Source organism: Podarcis liolepis (assembly GCF_965112155.1).
Source record: "Podarcis liolepis genome assembly, chromosome: 16".
NCBI classification, from domain to species: domain Eukaryota; kingdom Metazoa; phylum Chordata; class Lepidosauria; order Squamata; family Lacertidae; genus Podarcis; species Podarcis liolepis.
This window is the reverse complement of record NC_139567.1, coordinates 4,724,524-4,742,946: the sequence shown is the minus strand read 5'-3', so window position 1 is coordinate 4,742,946 and position 18,423 is coordinate 4,724,524. Positions and strand designations below refer to the sequence as shown.

The following is an 18,423-nucleotide window of genomic DNA, read 5'->3' as shown; positions in this document are numbered from 1 at the left end:
GCCGTCCCCTCCCCAGACAGCACTCTTCACTTGACCTGCCCCACATCCTGCCCACTGCTTTCGTCTTGCATTGCTGGCCTGAGTGGAAGAGGGTTGAAACCTCAGACTTTTCTGCAGCTGAAATACAGTATAGCCTGTTGTACCAAGTTCAGAGTTGTCCCCATTGGTCTGTCATGCTTGCCTCCAGCCAGACAACCAGAGCTGGTATGTGACCCCTGGAAGGTTTTCCAAATGGCTGAAAAATGTTTCCCCGCCCTTGACGTTAAAGATTCAAACTCTCTTCACAATAATAATCCTTCATCTAGAGATAGGCACTAGATGACTCTAGGCAGACAATGTGTGTATGATTGTGTCTGTGTATACATGCAGCCTACATCCACTCCCATTTTAAGGGTGCTTGATAATTCGCTGGCATTACTCTTAGGCAACAACTTTGTGCTTTGATTTCTGATTTGTTGGGTCTGGAGTGCACAGACTGTGGAATGAAGAGGACTTACATTTCAAATAATGAGGAAACAAGCTGTGTCAGAAAGAAAGGAAGCAAAATCAAAATGGGGGAAATGGGGCAGGGAAGAGAGAGGGAGAAAGAAAGAAAGAAAGAAAGAAAGAAAGAAAGAAAGAAAGAAAGAAAGAAAGAAAGAAAGAAAGGTGGGAGGAAGCAAAATTAAAGCAGTCTTTCCCCTTGTCAATGTGAAAATGAAGTCTCATTTCCTGGTGGGTATGAAAGCATGCTCTTTCCCCTCCTCCCTTCTCTAGCTCACAGGTTTAAGTTTGCATGTGTGTCTCTGTGCGTGTTTCACAGCTTGCACTAGCTATCTGCTGGAAAGATGTGAATATGGGGAGCTATTATAAGAAACTTTGTTGTTGATGGGGAAAGTGATGCACCATCTCCTGGTACTAAAAGTATAGACTTACTTTTTAAAAAAACAAATTTTGGACTGGCGTAACCTCCTTTGTAAACCAAACAGGGAGTTCAGCCACAATAGCTCTTTGCCAACACACCCAAGAGGACTTGAGACCAGAAAGATGGGTAACTGGTTATATTTATTAAAATATAACTAAAAAGGAAACTGCAATCAGAATAATTCAACCAAATTAACCAGAACCAATGAGGTGAATTGATGGGAGGGTTTCAGCTGAACCCCATTGGCCAATATTCACCCCAACACCACTCTGGCTTGGCTATTAGGCAGATCCATTCACCCACCCAGACCAAATGCCAATTAGCCAAACTCAAACAAAAAACCACTCCTGTCCCACAAACAACACACAGCAGGTTGAAGTAGGTGACAAAGATGTGATACAGGCCAATTAGTGTCAAAATTCCTACTCAGTCCCCTCAAAGAAGGTAACCAGCAGAGCCCACACTAGAAAGGGGATGGGAGGGAGGGAGGTTCAATGGGAAGAAGGTGTGTGTGGTGTGGAGTGAGCTTAAATAGCCAGCTCTCCACTTCTCCCCTATAGGGCAAATGCCCCATGTGGCTGCCCACACTACGCCTGCAGGAGAGTCCATCTCTCAACCTCTTGCAGGTGAGGAGGGAGCAGCAAATGTGTGCCCCTCCCATACAAGGAAGGAATGGAATTATTTTCAAAATGTAAGTTTGTCTTGATTTGATTGATGAAGATTTGAACCCAGAACAACTGGGAGCTCTGATTATAGCTGTACATGAATTTCAGCCTATTTCATTAGGGTGTGCATGCAGAATATTGTGTTTGTGAGAGTCAAATTTTTGATTTGAAAAAAAGCAGGCAGGATGAAGTATCCAAAAGATTATTTACTTCCTTCATCCCACCTTGCTGCAGTCATTTCATATCACTTTGCTCCTGTTTACTGCTCATTCCAACTGCTGTATTAATGTAGTAATTGCCTATGCAGGTACATTGTGTGACCCACGAGAGCAGCAAAATAAGAAGACTGTACCATGGAGATGTGATAAGATCAGACCAACTCTCTATTGACAGCAGTTGGCATGGCATTGGATCCACCAGCTTTGGGCTACCCCAAACCTGTTCCATGGGAGTCGGCCAATGTTGAACCTTGCCATGGTAGAAGCCAAGCAAGCAAGGTCTCACTGGGCAACCAGGGTGCAGATTCCTACCAGGCAGATACCTCAAACTTGGGGTGCTGTGGTCAATCCTTCCCTCCGGCCCCTTATGGGGCCCCCCTATACTATGTTGATCCTGCCCAATGCCATTTCCACCCTCATACAAACAACATTCTTCACTTAACAAGGAAAGTCCATAATTTCACTGAGGGAAAGGTGGAAAAACCCAACCAAGTGCCAAACAGGTTGAGAGAGAAAAATTCCTTTCCAGCCCTGTCAACTCACAACCCAAAATTGCTCTGTGAAGGCTCTAACCCAGGGTTTCCCCAAACTTGGGTCCCCAGTGATTTGGGGGGCCCTACAATTCCCATTATCTCTGACCACTGGTCCTGCTAGCTAGGGATGGTGGGAGTTATAGTCCAACAACAACTGGAGGTCCAAGTTTGGGAAGCTCTGCTGAGTGTGAGCAGGTGGGGCGCACTCAAAACAAAATTGTTCTGAGTTCCAGGGAAAGTAGCCTCACATAGGCTTTCTCATCCCCTTTCCAGGGCTGATGGCACAGCTTTTTCCCAATATTTTGTGTCGCCAGGCAAGAGCGTCCCCTGATTATTGGGCATAGAACAAGCCTTCTAAAAAAATGTTGAATGGTCCTTTTTTTCTTAGGTATGCACTATAGCCAATCAGTGTGAAGAAGAATTGCCCTCACTTTGAATGAGACATTTCCACTCTCTTCCACAACTGCAATCATCAATAATAGTTGAATTGGAGCACATGTTTCACAGAAAATTAACTCTTCCACTTTCCAACCTCTGCTGACTCATCTAACACAAAGAAGATGGTAATGAAGTGGAACGTTTATTCCATGTGGGAAAAGCACAGAATGGTTCTGCTTCTTCTGAAAGTCTAATGTAGAGGTTTCTACTTCCCTTCCAAAGCAGCTAGACCTTAACTTGATATTCTTGGTGTTTGACAGCTGCTGCATGTGACCTAACATTGCTGGGTGGGGCAGCCATTCCCATGGAGACTTCTCCACCTCCCACCATCTCACTGTCATGTTTACAATATTGTAATGCATTGATTGGCTTCATCATATGCCACAATTATCTGAACATCCTGATCCACATTGCTGGAGCCACAGCTAGGGGTGTGGCTACTTATAACAAGTTAAGGCTGATCTGATTTTGAACCTGTAAGTATTGTAACAGGTTTGTGTAAAATTCACATGATGTCAGATCCCAGTTTAATGTTACTTAAGTGCCATTTACTCACAATTTGCATAAGAGCATGATTAATAAACATAACAAACTCAGACAGCTCTCCCACCACAAGTGTTACAAAGCTGATTCCCAAGTCTCTATGCTTCTTTCTCCAGGCAATGTATGCAAATCAATCATTCCCATGTGATGTTTTTTGACACCGTAGTGATTGCCGAAGTATTCCTTCCCTTTCTGTTCTTACACTGTTGTGTAAGAAGCCATTCTGGATCTCTCCATAAAAGAAAGAACAAAAAGGCCTAATTCGTCATAATTTCATAGGGTTATAGCGATGGAAAGGCATCTTGTTTGAAGCAGAACATTCAGAGCTAGGACAGCAGGCCAGGTCTGTGTGATGGCTTCCAGAAAGATATTGTGAGATTTCGGCAAGATATTGTAAGATCTCACCAGAAACTGGTGTCATTGCCATTTCATCCAATGTCATTTTGACATCAGGTGACCAGCTGGTGGGTTCTCACATCCACCTGTTAAAGTTGGCCCTCGGAGGTGGGAAAGAGATACTGTCCAAGTGCGATTGAATGCCGTGCACACCAAAGAATGTGCAGGAAGTTCAATCCTTCCTTGTGAAGCTGTAGATCTACTTGCCCCACAACTCAGATGTGGGGCAGGTGGATGTGTGTTCAGGAAAGCAACCTTGCAGACCAAATAGGAAATGCTTGGTGGGACAAGTCTGGCCCACAGGCTGGAAGTTCCCCATCTACCCATCCACCCCACCACGTCTAGCCCTTGGCCTAGTTTCAAAAGCACTCTGCATTAAAATACTATAGTTCAGACCTCCAGCATGACTGTCCACCCCACATTTTCACACCAGATGAGGAGGAAAAGGGAGAGAGGAATGTGTGTCCTACTTCTGGCCCTGCCCATAGCTGGCTTCGGTCCTGTCCACACTCAGCGTGCAGCCCCAAACAGAGCACCCATGAGGGAATATGGCTTTCAGCAGTTAAAAATGGTTGCCTCCTCCCACGCAACAGGGGGAGACAATACAGTACAGTAACCCTTTTTTGCTTATTAATATTGGTCATCGCAGTATAGTTTTTACGTATGCAGAACATGATATAAAGTAATAATAATAATAATTTTTATTTATACCCCGCCCTCCCCAGCCGAGGCCGGGCTCAGAGCGGCTTACAAGCAATAATAAAAACAAGTTGAATCATTACAACTTAAAAACAAAATTGAAATACAACATTAAAATAATGAAACATTAAAATGTCGCCTCATCGCAGGAGGAGAAGGAAAAGAAAAAAGAAAGGGAGGGAGGGAGGGAATCAAATTGACTCCAAGCCAAAGGCAAGGCGGAACAACTCTGTCTTACAGGCCCTGCAGAAAGAAATCAGATCCTGCAGGGCCCTGGTCTCATGAGGCAGAGCGTTCCACCAGGCCGGGGCCAGAGTTGAAAAGGCCCTGCCTGTGGTTGAAGGCAATCTAACTTCCTTAGGGCCCGGGACCACTAGTGTGTTGCTATTTATGGACCTTGAGGCTCTCCGTGTGGCATACCGGGAGAGGCGGTCCCGTAGGTACGTGGGTCCTAGGCTGTGAAGGGCTTTAAAGGTCAAAAGCAGCACCTTAAACCTGACCCTGTACTCCACCAGGAGCCAGTGAAGTTGGTAAAGCACTGGATGAATGTGATCCCGTGGCAAGAACCCTGTAAGGAGCCTCGCCGCCGCATTCTGCACCCGCTGGAGTTTCTGGGACAGCTTCAAGGGCAGCCCCGCGTAGAGCGAATTACAGTAGTCAAGCCTGGAGGTGACCGTCGCATGGATCACTGTGGCCAGATCAGGGTGAGAAAGGTAAGGGACCAACTGCTTGATGCGGCGAAAGTGGAAAGTGTTCTTACTTATAGCAAAATGTGGGGGGGAATAACTCATCAAGATCATCAAGATCAAGGCACATGTCAGAAATTGGGAAAGTTTCATGTGAATAAGCTCAATGAAGATTTTCAGGAAATTCCATACCCACTCAGGCTTAGGCACATAAATCCTAAAGGAGTCATATGCTGATGGACAAGGTTTATATCACACTTTACTTGGGAGAGATAGAGGGCAAACACATTAAGATACAGTAGAATTATGCCACTGCAAATTCTGTCTCCTTTGTGAGTTCTCTGCCTTCATTTAGAGTGGCATTGTGCTTCGATATGGCTGGCATGCATATTTGTGTTACCAGAACATTAAATTACATAGAGCTTTCCTAAACCAGGTAATAAGGAAAATTATCTATGAAGTACAGGAAAAATATAAGAATTCATTAGAACAAAAAACACCATGGTGGCTTTCCCCATTGGAGGTGATATCTCTAAAAAACAACAACACAAAAACCTGACAACAAAAAGAGAAATGACTGGCATCTTATAAAGAACTATTAATGGGAGTAGATCATGAGTTGAAATTAAAGAGGTTTGAAGATATAAGAGGATTACTAACTGATTGGTTACAACACCATCAACATAATGATATATTTAAGATGGACAAAAACCTCTAAATTGGGGAAAGAACTATTAGAAAATAAGACTAAATTACTTTCAATAATGTATAAACTATTATTAGAATGGCATACGAAAGACGAACAGGTCAAATCAGTTGTGATACATGGGGCAAGGGATTTTGGATATAATATACAACTAGCAGCATGGAAGAGGTTATGGAACTGGGATTTAAAGTTTACGGCATGTTATGCTTTGAAAGAAAATTATATGAAAATGGTGTATCACTGGTATTTAACCCTAGCAAATTAGCTAAAATGAATAAAGCAAGGTCAAATACATGCTGGAAATGTAAGGAAAAGGAGGGCACCTTCTACCACATGTGGTGGAACTGTAAAGCAGTAAAAGAATTTTGGGGGGTGATATATAATGAAGTGAAAAAAATGATTAAAATAACCTTTTTCTAAAAAAAGGAAGCTTTTCTTCTAGGAATTGTAGGTACCAAAATTCCATGGGACCAGAAGAGACTTTTTATATATGTGGCCACTGCTGCCTGAATACTATTAGCCCAGAGATGGAAAGAAGGCACAGTCTCTACCAGTGAAGAATGGCAGATTAAATTGATGGATTAAGCAGAAATGGCAAAACTGATTGGAAGAATTGGGAATCGGGGGGGGGGGATTAATAATGGGGGAAATATATGATTTACCTTAAAATCACTGTAAACAATTACAATTATTAGTAGGATTGGAATGACACTTGTATTTAAATGTTGGACTATTGTTGTAATGGAGATTTAATAGAATTGGATTAACAGAGAAGATGTGGGAGGGGGGGTGTTTACATAAGGACCCACAAAGGGGAGGAGGAAAGTCCATGGGAATTTATGTTGGGGGAAAATATTTGTTTGATGATTGTTTGTAAATTTGAAAATTACAGATGATAAGAGATAGATGATGATAGATAGATAGATAGATAGATAGATAGATAGATAGATAGATAGATAGATATAGATAGAGAAATAGATAGATAGATAGATAGATAGATAGATAGATAGATAGATGATGATAGATAGATAGATAGATAGATAGATAGATAGATAGAATGGCATTGTGCTGTATTGTTACAATGTAAATAATTAAAGATCCTTCTAGCAGCCCCTTCTCTCCCCATGAAGTTCTTAAGAACATTTTTAATACAACCATACTCTAGCAGACTATATTGATTTATTTAGTAAATTTACATCCAACCTTTCTTCCATCATGCAGTCCAAGCTTGTCTCCCATCTAGACACCAGCCAAACCCAGACCTGCCTAAGTTCAACAAACTGTCTGCATTGCGTGTTCTCAGACCAGGCAATGTATGCTTTTCTCTAGCACCGATTAACAAAATAAATTTCTTAGGAGGTTTTTGAAGATCAGCCTGTTAAGCAAACTCTAACTACACACTCCAGCTTTTCATAACTAGGGAGTGAATGACAAAAGCTTCACGTTGCTTCTAATATGGTGCCTGCATTTGCTGTTCTTAAGGTGAGGCAATAAAATGTGTGTGTGTGTGTGTGTGTGTGTGTGTGTGTGTGTGTGTGTAAGAGAGAGAGAGAGCTCATCAAAATTAATAGCTTATGGTTATTCGCGTCATTATTCTTAATGGGACTGAACATGTACCATAGTCTGCAGAAGGAACACTTGATTCACCTACAATTTATAACCCATTATGACCTGACTGGTCTAACCATGAGCATAAAAGCCCTCATTGCTAACAACGATGTGATGTGTGCAATAAAAGGAATACTAATCTTGGTTCCAAATAAGGAGATCTCTCTGTCTTCTTGCATCAGTTTGTTATGAACTTGTCAGGGAACTGCCATCAGAGCATCAGGTGGTGGAGGGACTCAGGCAGGATGAAAGAGACTCAACTGCTGAAGCAGGGACCAGCAGGGGGAGGAGTGGGTCTCTGAGGGAATGCGAGCAGGAGGGAGGGCTCAGGGAGGCTTCCAGCGAGAACAGTGGGGAGGTATCGGAATCTCCCATAGGGAGACCCACACCTCGCAGGAAACTGTCACGCCGTGAGTCCAGGAGACGCGTTTCCGTTAAGGAACTTCTTTGCTGGAAACGCTTCCGCAGACAGCCACTGTCGGACTCTACTAGTGACTAGAGCAGACATGTCTGAGGAGCTCCGTCACACACGGAGGTTTGTGGGGTCGCACAAACTCTGAGGGAGCACGTTTTCACGCACAAGCAGCTAATCAAACCCTCACAGCAGTCCGACAGTCTTTGTACGCTGCCTGTGCAAGAGAAGGCATCATGAGCGAACCAACCGGAACCGGAGGAGCAGGGGCTGGAGCTGGTCCAAGCTTGGAAGATAGATACCGAGCGTTGGAGGTTCAACTGGCCCTGCAGACGGCGAGGTTGGAGGAGAGAAGGGCTCAGGATGCAGACAAGAAGGGGAGAGCCACGCAATTCCCCAGAAAGGTACCAGGATTGGTGCAGAAATTTGGGGGGGACCCCAAGGACTACCATGCTTTTAGGACAGAGATGCAATATGCCCTTAATGTGCAGTTCGATGAGTTCCCTGATGAGGAATCGCGAGTTGCTTTTGTAATTGGGCATCTTGAGAAAGGGGCTAGAGACTGGGTTCGACCCCTAATGGCAACGCACAATGACATACTAAAGGACACAATGAAGTTCTTTCGTGCAATGGATATAATGTTTTCCAGCGATATTGAGGAAGGGGTGGTGCGCAGACAGCTAATGGCTTGTAAGCAGGGAAGTCGATCTGTCCGTGAATATTGGACTGAGTTTACCATGCTGATTCACAGACTGAGTTGGGATTTATCGGCGGCACCCGTTCAAATGCTATTTGAAGAAGGTCTTTCTTCGGGGGTGAAAGACGAGCTGGCACGGAGCCCCAGGGCGGAGTCTATGGATCAGCTGACCAAATCTGCGCTGACCATAGGAGCGCGGCAGGAGGCAAGAGCCTTGGAGAGGCGGGAAGGGAGAGGGGAACGTTGGAAGGAGTTCCGCATTCCAGACATTCCTGAGCCAGCTTTCCCGCCGGCAGAGCCGATGGAAATCGGAACAGCGCGCGCGCGCGCATTTTCAAAAACCAGCGAGGGAGCTAAGAAGGAGGGAAAGGGCCCCCGGAAATGCTATCTCTGCCAACAGCCAGGCCACTTTGCCAGAGTCTGCCCCCAGAGGAAGGAATGGCAAGGGATGGTGGGAGCTGTTGAGGGGGGAGAAGAAGGGGGAGCGGAGCAGGTAAAAGCCAACGCCTGGTTGCCACAATTGGGGCACTGCAGCCAGGCCAAAGAGCAGTGAAAGTGCCCGTGCCAGAAGCTCCTCGACCTGCTCTAGTGATTGAAGTGTCGCTAGAGCTGCAGAATGGGCACCCCCTAAAAATAAAGGCGCTATTGGACTCAGGCAGCTCCTGCAATTTTATGAGCAAGGAGTTTGCTGCTGAACACCAGATACAGACCATCCCTTTAAGCAACCCCCTGCAGGTGACCACGATTGATGGCAGGGAGTTGTTGGGAGGAGGAGTCCGCTTGCAGACTGTCCCAATGATAATGAGGGTGGCAAGGCACACAGAACTGATAGCGTTTAATGTGGCCACCCTGGGAGGCGCTCCCATTATTTTGGGAATGAGCTGGCTAGCTCTACATGATCCGCTGGTTGGCTGGCATCAAAGAGTGGTGTCCTTTGGTTCAGCACATTGCCTAGAACACTGCAAAGGGGAGAAGGGTTCAGCAGGGGCCCAAGCCACCCTAGCAGGGACTGAAGTAATGGGGAAGGTGAAGGTACCACCACAGTATGCAGATCTCAGCGACGTGTTCAGCGAGAAGGAAGCTGACCAACTACCACCTCATAGACCCTTTGATTGTCAGATCAATTTACTCCCAGGAGCACAGCTTCCCGTGGGCAAGTTGTATGCCATGTCAGACAGGGAAATGCAGGAGTTGCGAGGGTTCATTGACAAGAACCTGAAGAGAGGCTTCATCAGAGAGTCCAAAGCAGCAGGGGGGAGCCCAGTGTTCTTTGTGGACAAAAAAAATGCGGACAAGCCGAGACTTGTATGTGATTTTAGGCGGCTGAATGCAGTGACTGAACCGGTGGCGTTCCCTATGCCCAGAATTGATGATATTTTGACCAGGGTGAGGAAGGGAAAGATTTTCACAAAGCTGGATCTAAGGGGGGCGTACAACCTGATACGCATAAGGAAAGGGGATGAATGGAAAACCACCATGTTTACCCCTTTGGGGGCGTTTGAATACCTCGTTATGCCATTTGGATTACAAGCAGGCTCCGCGTGTTTTCAATCTTTTATGAACCACGTGCTGGGCCCTTTGCTCTACAAGAATTGCGTTGCCTTTCTAGATGATGTGTTGGTGTATTCTGAGAATGAGGAGCAACATGTGAGAGACGTCAGAGAAGTGTTGAGCAGACTGCAAGCCAACAGGCTGTGGGTCAAACTGGAGAAGTGTCGGTTCCATACCAAGGAGGTGGAATTCCTGGGGTACCGCCTGTCAGACAAGGGATTGGCCATGGATCCCGGCAAGGTACAGGCAGTGCTGGAATGGAAAACACCCAAAACCAAGAAGGATGTGCAGAGGTTCCTAGGGTTTGGAAACTTTTATCGTAAGTTCATCCGCAACTTCGCCCATCTGACGGCGCCCATCACTGACTGTCTCAGCAGTAAAAAGAAGTTTGTATGGACGGCGGAGGCGGAGCGAGCGTTTGAGGAACTGAAAAGGGCCTTCGCCTCTGAAGAACAACTTCTGCATGTGGATTTACGAAAGAAGCTAAGGGTTGAAACAGACGCATCGGACAGAGCCATAGGGGCGGTGCTTCTTCTGCAGCCGGGGAAGGAGGAGTCAGAGTGGCGTCCGTGTGCCTTCTTCTCGCGGAAGCTGAACAAATCCGAGAGGAACTACACGGTGTACGACCGAGAACTACTTGCTATTCATGAGGCGTTCCGGAGATGGAGGCATCTGCTAGTTGGTGCACAACATAAAGTGCAAGTGTGCACGGACCATAAAAATCTAGAGTACTGGAGAACGGCGCGAGTGCTCAACCAAAGGCAGTTGAGATGGGCCCAAGAGTTCTCCAAATTTAACTTTGAGATTTGTTATGTGCCAGGCCCAGAGAATGTTAGGGCGGACGCTCTCTCACGCAAACCTGAATATTTGGAGGGGGAGGGAGCACCCGAAGAAACCCATATCATTCCAGAGGACCGCTGGGTGTGTGGGGCGACTTTGGTGGGGCAAAGGGAATTGGTAGAGGGTACGGTGCAGGATGCATACGCCCAGGGGAAACTCAGGGATCTCAGAGGGGAGGAAGACAAATCCGGTGGTTTTGAGGAGAGAAATGGGGCATTGTATTATAAGGGAGCGTTATATATACCTGAAGGGGAATTGAGGGAGAAGGTACTCAAGCAGCTGCACGATAGCCCCACAGCAGGGCACTTTGGGCAACACAAAACCATGTGGCTGGTTACCAGGGAATTTTGGTGGCCCAAGGTCAGGGAAGATGTGCGGGAGTATGTGAGAGGGTGTGAACAATGCCAAAGAGCCAAGGGGGAGAGGCAGGCGCCGGCTGGTTTATTAGAACCACTGCCCACACCTGAGAGACCGTGGGAAGCAGTGGCAATAGATTTCATGACTGATCTGCCAAGGTCTAGAGGGAAAACAGCCATCATGGTTGTAGTAGACCTGTTAACTAAAATGGCCCACTTCATAGCCTGCTCACATGCGGTTACAGCAGAAGAAACTGCCAAATTGTTTGTAGAGAATGTGTTTAGGTTGCATGGCGCCCCCTTGAGGGTGGTTTCAGACCGAGGGAAACAATTTACTTCCAGGTTCTGGAGGAAGCTCATGAGCTTACTGCATGTAGAGGTTAATTTCTCGACGGCCCGTCATCCTGAAACCAACGGGCAGGCGGAAAGAGCAAATGGGGTTCTCCAACAATATTTGAGGTGTTATGTTAATGACAGAGAGAATGATTGGGTGGAGAAGTTGGCGTTGGCAGAATTTGCCTACAACAATGCAGAGAACGTGTCCACGGGGATGAGCCCCTTTTTGGCTAATCACGGGTGCCATCCCAGAGCCTTCCCAGGGGGGGAGGGGGAGAACTGGAGCGTTCCAGCTGCAGAACAGTTCGTGGAAGAAATGGAAGCGATCCATCGCCAGCTCCAACTCAATTTAAACAGGGCTAAGGAGGAATATAAGAGGCAGGCAGACAAAAACAGAAGGGAAGGTGAAAGCATCAGGGTGGGGGACCAGGTGTGGCTGTCAACCCAAGGGTTGCCATTCAAAGGAGGTTGTAAGAAATTAAGACCCAAAAGGCTGGGTCCGTTTGAAGTCATACAGCAGGTCAATCCAGTGGCTTTCAGGCTCCGGTTACCGAACCACATGAAGCTGCACCCAGTTTTTCACAGGTCGTTGCTGTCACCGTATAGAGGAGACAGTGAGGGGAGGGTCACTAGGGGACCAGCAATGGAGGAGAAGGAACACAGCTACCATGTAGCGGAGATCCTCGATTCCAGGTGGAAGGGAGATCAAGTAGAGTATTTGGTAATGTGGGAAGGGGAACCGGAGTCGGAAAACACCTGGGTTAGGGCAGAGGATGTCAATGACGAGGTTTTAATAGAGACTTTTCATCAGAGGTTCCCACGTAAACCTCAGCCTGTAGCGAGGTTCCGAAGGGAATACTTTGCCACCACCGACGAGGAAGAGGAGTTGGAGGGGTTCCCAGATTCTGAAGAGGAGGAGGATTCAGCTGGCCAGGACGACGATCGATGGAGAGAATTGTTCGAGACGTCAGAAGATGAGGAAGATTCGTTTCGGGGTTTTAGCCCTTCACCTCCCAGGGGGGAGGAATTGGGAGGGGGTGAGGGGGGCCCTGGAGGGGAGGTGGATGTCAGGGAACTGCCATCAGAGCATCAGGTGGTGGAGGGACTCAGGCAGGATGAAAGAGACTCAACTGCTGAAGCAGGGACCAGCAGGGGGAGGAGTGGGTCTCTGAGGGAATGCGAGCAGGAGGGAGGGCTCAGGGAGGCTTCCAGCGAGAACAGTGGGGAGGTATCGGAATCTCCCATAGGGAGACCCACACCTCGCAGGAAACTGTCACGCCGTGAGTCCAGGAGACGCGTTTCCGTTAAGGAACTTCTTTGCTGGAAACGCTTCCGCAGACAGCCACTGTCGGACTCTACTAGTGACTAGAGCAGACATGTCTGAGGAGCTCCGTCACACACGGAGGTTTGTGGGGTCGCACAAACTCTGAGGGAGCACGTTTTCACGCACAAGCAGCTAATCAAACCCTCACAGAACTGATTTAAGAAGAGTTTATATGTATGCTTTAGCTGAGATTCCGAAATTGCAGGGGACTGGACTATACGACCCGGTCCCTTCCAACTCTACAGTTCTATGATTCTTGGCAAAACAAGGCTACATAATATTTTAAAAGATAATAAAAAAAGAAATGAAGACCCTGATTCTGCAACTTCCTTCTGATAATACATGGTGCAAAAGCAATTGCCACAGAGCAAGGCTTGGCAGTACATGGTGCCACAGCCTTGATGAACCTAAGGAAATCTGATCAATGCCTGGATGGGAAACCGCCTGTGAACCCCATGGATGCTGCCCTGAATTCTAGTTGATGCACAATTAATGAATGAAATGTGGAAGCTGGAGCTAGAATAGATGGTAGAGTGCTGTTGTGTTCAGGTCCCAAAGGCATCTGGCCGGCCACTCTGAGAGCAGGGAGCTGGACTGAGATGAGCCATGGGCTTTATTCAGCAGACTGTTCATATGTTTTTGTGTTAAATAGTGTCTCACGCCACCTCACTCTCTGAGCAGGGTGAGATTCCAGGGGTTCCAGGTGCTTACACAGGATTCATATTTCCTTTAGGAATGAGGCACAGCAGAGACTGTGTTGTCTTTATGATATATGGTTTATTTACACTTACAGTGGTACCTCGGGTTACATACGCTTCAGGTTACACACGCTTCAGGTTACAGACTCCGCTAACCCAGAAATAGTACCTTGGGTTAAGAACTTTGCTTCAGGATGAGAACAGAAATTGTGCTCCGGAGGCCCCATTAGCTAAAGTGGTGCTTCAGGTTAAGAACAGCTTCAGGTTAAGAACGGACCTCCGGAACGAATTAAGTTCTTAACCTGAGGTACCACTATACATACAACCTGAGCCTACAATGGAGGGGTTCAGAGCATTAACATCCCAATAAGGTCTTGTTTCTCCTATAGCCATAGCCTTAGGCATGGTGCTCTCTCTCTCTCTCTCTCTCTCTCTCTCTCTCTCTCTGCCTTTTTGCTGCTTTTTCCTCTGGCTCACATCACTGAACTCTCAACTCTCACCTTTGTCTTATATACCAGCCAGTTGAGGGGGAGGAGCACACATTTGCCACCTCACACAGATCCACTTCCTTTGTTCCCTTCAATGGCCAATCATCCAGGCAGTCACCTCATCAGGAAGGTATATTTTAACAGCTGCTGCATCCAGGGATTAGAAGGGTCTTGGCATACAGTCTATGTTCCCAAAACTCATAACACCAGGCATAGATGAAGTTGTCTTCATCTAGTCCATGTTGTTATGATGCGTTACATGATGAGCTCAAAGCCAACTGTTCAACTCTTGGCTTGGAGAAGTGCAGTTGGTGTGAGTCTTCTCCATTCATTCTGACATCTCCATTCCAGACACTTTCAGGGCCTTTGGAGGCATGAGCCACTTCTGGATTTTGAACCCCACAGTGATAATAAATGCAGCCACATAAAAATGGTGACACATGCAAACAAAATAAGGCACCCCCAAAACAGGGAGCAAAGAACGTTGGCCTTACGTGTGCTCCCACATGCAGGGATATTTTGCACGGAACTTGGAGAGCAGTGGGAGAGGTAGGGCAGCACACTTCCAGTTTTACTTTCAGTTTACTTTTCCTGGTTTAGCTGTCAGTCATGTAAAAATTGTGATCAAAAGATATACTGTGTGGTCAAAATGTGTGTATTGCAAGGGTCCTGGATCCTTCTGTATATGCCGAATGATTGCCTGATTCTCTGGTTTTCTGATTCTCTGACTCTCTGCAATGAGAGAGTGGAGCTGAAGGTAGAGACAACACAAAAAGCAGACTATTGATTAGAGGAAGAATGAATGGGAAAACGGCTTCAGAGGTCTTTCCCTAAGCAAAATCCAAGGCAAAAATCACAAGTGGGAACACCCAGACCAAAGTGAAGGAAAGTATGGATGGGCCCTTTGTGATGGCAGCTTTTATTTCTCTGTATTTTTTTCGTGGTTCTAGCTCCCAGTGTGTTTCCCCCCAAGTGAGCACTGTTTCAATAGGTGTATTTTGCTGTCGTAGCCTAACAAATTCACATTAAAGAGAATGTGGGCAGCAGAATGAAAAGCATTGCATTACACAGTTACATTTGGTTTTATTCTCTGATCATAAAATTGGAGCCATTCAGGTGTTTATAAATATCTTCCAAATATAGCCTTGTTTTGTTTCTTAAATAAACCCTGGGACACTAGAAACCTGATGTCAGTACTAAGAATAATCTCTCCCATCCTTTTGATGCAACAGTTGTTTAAAAATTGAAAGACCAATTGTGGAGTTTCTGGAATGTGGCAACAGTCAGAAATCAAGATACATTTGCACTAAATGCATTCTGCCTGAGATGATACACTAGCCACGTGTTACCAGATTTAAGGTGTGTAAAAAATAATTGTGACTCACCAGTCCTCTTACAAATCTGACATTGAGGGGTCCCCCCCCCCCCGAGTGCAGTGTGCCATATTGGTGATAATCCAATCCTGAATTGTGACTCCAGACTGGTTATTCCTGTGTTGGGCAACCTCTGTTTGAGCAGTTGCTAGTAATGAGTTAGATTTAACCAGTGGCCTTTCAGAGCTCCCAGTAGCTCCAGATGACATTGCCAAAAATCAGAGATGGTGGGAGTTGTCAGACAACAATATCTGAAAGACCACTGGTAGCATATCTCTAGGTTAGACCCTTCATTTGATACAGCATTGATGCTCTCTTCTTCAATTCCCTGTGGAATGCACAGTAGCAGTACTATATTTATAAAGTGCCATGCTAAAGTCAGGAGAGTTTCTTGAGAAATGCACTGACTGATTAACACGTTGCTATGAGTTGGGTGGGCGGGTGGCGCTGTGGGTTAAACCAGAGAGCCTAGGACTTGCCGATCAGAAGGTCGCGGTTTGAATCCCCATGACGGGGTGAGCTCCTGTTGCTCGGTCCCTGCTCCTGCCAACCTAGCAGTCAAAGTGCAAGTAGATAAATAGGTACCACTCCGTGCACTGCTCTGGTTCGCCAGAAGCAGCTTAGTCATGCTGGCCACATGACCCGGAAGCTGTACGCCAGCTCCCTTGGCCAGTAAAGCGAGATGAACCCCAGAGTCGTTCGCAACTGGACCCAATGGTGAAGGATCCCTTTACCTATGAGTTGGGTGGGTGTCTAGATTCCCCATTAATGTATTATGATTTAGTAAAAGTTTGAATTAATCAAGGTTTCCCTAAACTTTACCAAGCACAGAACCTCCATCCCTACCCTCCCTTCAGTTATGCTAATGAGCCAAGCCAGCTCAACAAAGCTAGCGGGATGGGCATTAGCAGGGGACAAAGGGCAGTGATGGAAACCATCAGAGGACAAGACTGCCAGGCAAGGTGGAGTGGGGCTCCTTCTTTGTGGGGCACTAGTGGGCAGAGGCAAAGGCCAGGTTTAGGATTTCAAGTCTGAATGACGTAGACTAGGGGGATGTCCTTGGAGTCGGTTGGCACCAAGAAGGAGAAGGAGGGGCAGAACTCCATGTGAGCTGGGGATACCAGACTAGAACAGAGAGACACAGAGGATAGTAAATAGAATCATATATCACAAGGACACCGCGTTCTCTGTTGTGCAGCATTGTTCCAAAACATTCCCAGTGCAGAAGTGCCACATTGTTTGATTGCAGAGCTTCTGATTTGCAAGCGGAATGCCCAAGGTTCAATCCTCAACATGTCCAGTCAGGGCTGGAATATCCTGTCTGAAGCCCTTGAACGTGCTGCTGCAGAGTTTGGACAATAGGGTTCTAGTTTAGTGCAGATTCCTATGTTTCTACTGCCTTCTTAAAACTGACAGTGAAATGATTTCTTATTTTTATGATATCCAGGTATTCTTTGATAAATTATTCTATGGACTGTTTGAATTAGCTACTTCAAATGAACTTTTAGAGGCCTCTTCCTAGGAATAAGGGTGGTGGAACCCCTACTGTAGTACAACATTTTACATACATTTCAAAGGGCTGCTTGACTGCTTTTAAGAAGAGACCATTCCAACCTTTGATCATCTATTTGATCACTATTTCAAAGCTGCCTGGCAGGGGCTTATTTCCAGGGGATTTTTAAAGCCCAGTGTGTATATCCATAGGCAAAGAGACCAGAATGGATGCAGCCACTCCCCCTTACATAGGAATGCCAATTTTTCATTTTTGAGTTCCTACTGAACTATGGGAGAATTTCAGCAATCCACCTGGAGAATATCAAATGGAATTTCCCCCTTTCCCAATTTCACTTGCAGATATGAAGGAGAATTTTTGGTGCAGCTGTGGATCCAGATTTAATACTCTTTAACATTATTTAAAAATTGTTAAAGGCAGAACCAAAACATCAGAAGAGTCTTCAGGATCACGCCAGTGTCCCACCTGGTCGAGAATCCTGTTCTCACATTGGACAACCAGATGCTTGTGGAAACCCTCAAACATGAACCAAGCTCAAAACCACTCTCCCATCCTGTGGTTTCTAGCAACTGGTATTCAGAAGCATTACTGCCTCTGACTGCTATGTTATTTTTCTGGTAAGTGGGCCACTGCTGCTTGCAGGGAGGGAGAGGATAAAGGGAGAGGAGGTTGGTGCAGTGCAAACACATTGGCAGAACCATTCCGGTGCTCCTGTTGGTATATTTGCACTGTGCCTTCCCCCTGCTGTCTCTCCCTGCTTGCTTCTCCCACACTACCTCTCAGTAAGAAACTATGACCTGCCTGCTAACATGGAGGTTCTACCCTTCCCAGCAGACCCCTCATTTTTAAAATACATTTGATAGAGTTTCACACATATAACAAAAATCTATTTGCAGAAACACTAGAAATATGACAAGCATACACGAAAATATAAATTATAAAGAACATAAATGATTACAAAATTAAAGAAGATGTTACAGGTGAACTGCTGTGGTGTGGACTATCCATATTAGGAGCATCACCTTCAGCTTTCTTTCCCTGTTTATAAAACACATGGGTGAAGAAATATCAGGTTTGTAAAAAGAGTAAAGCCATTCTACACTGCAAAACACAAATCATTCTACTCTGGCCCTATGTCACCTTAAAGTTATGTTTCAATTTCTCAAGTAGAACTTCTCAAGATAAGGGGATGAAAGGTAAGTCAATTAAACAAGCTTCCTTATCGACTAGCCCAGTCCAACCAGATCTACCAACTGGCCACTGGTCTGGGCACAAGGATTTAGAAGCTGGACTTGCACTCAAGAAACTATACAAGAAACTAAAAAACACATAGAACTTTATTTGGACTAGTCACATTTACTATAAAGGGTCCCAAGACTCAGGTGGAATCTACACACACATAAAAAACGCTGTGAAAATGCTTTTTAAAAAAAAAAAAA

General features: G+C 45.9%; 1 protein-coding gene across 1 annotated transcript in view; it reads right to left on the bottom strand.

Annotated features, from left to right (window-relative positions):
* Nucleotides 1–17,879, bottom strand: part of LOC310695735 (claudin-34-like) — an 81,495-nt gene extending 63,616 nt beyond the window's left edge. Inside the window, exons 1-2 of the mRNA XM_083480616.1 lie at nucleotides 16,651–17,879; nucleotides 14,736–14,849 (exon numbers count right to left, since the gene is read on the bottom strand). Of these exons, the coding sequence (XP_083336742.1) occupies nucleotides 14,736–14,849; nucleotides 16,651–16,707 (171 nt within the window). The 5' untranslated portion in view covers nucleotides 16,708–17,879. The remainder of the gene's footprint in view (nucleotides 1–14,735; nucleotides 14,850–16,650) is intronic.
* Nucleotides 17,880–18,423: the final 544 nt, after the last annotated feature.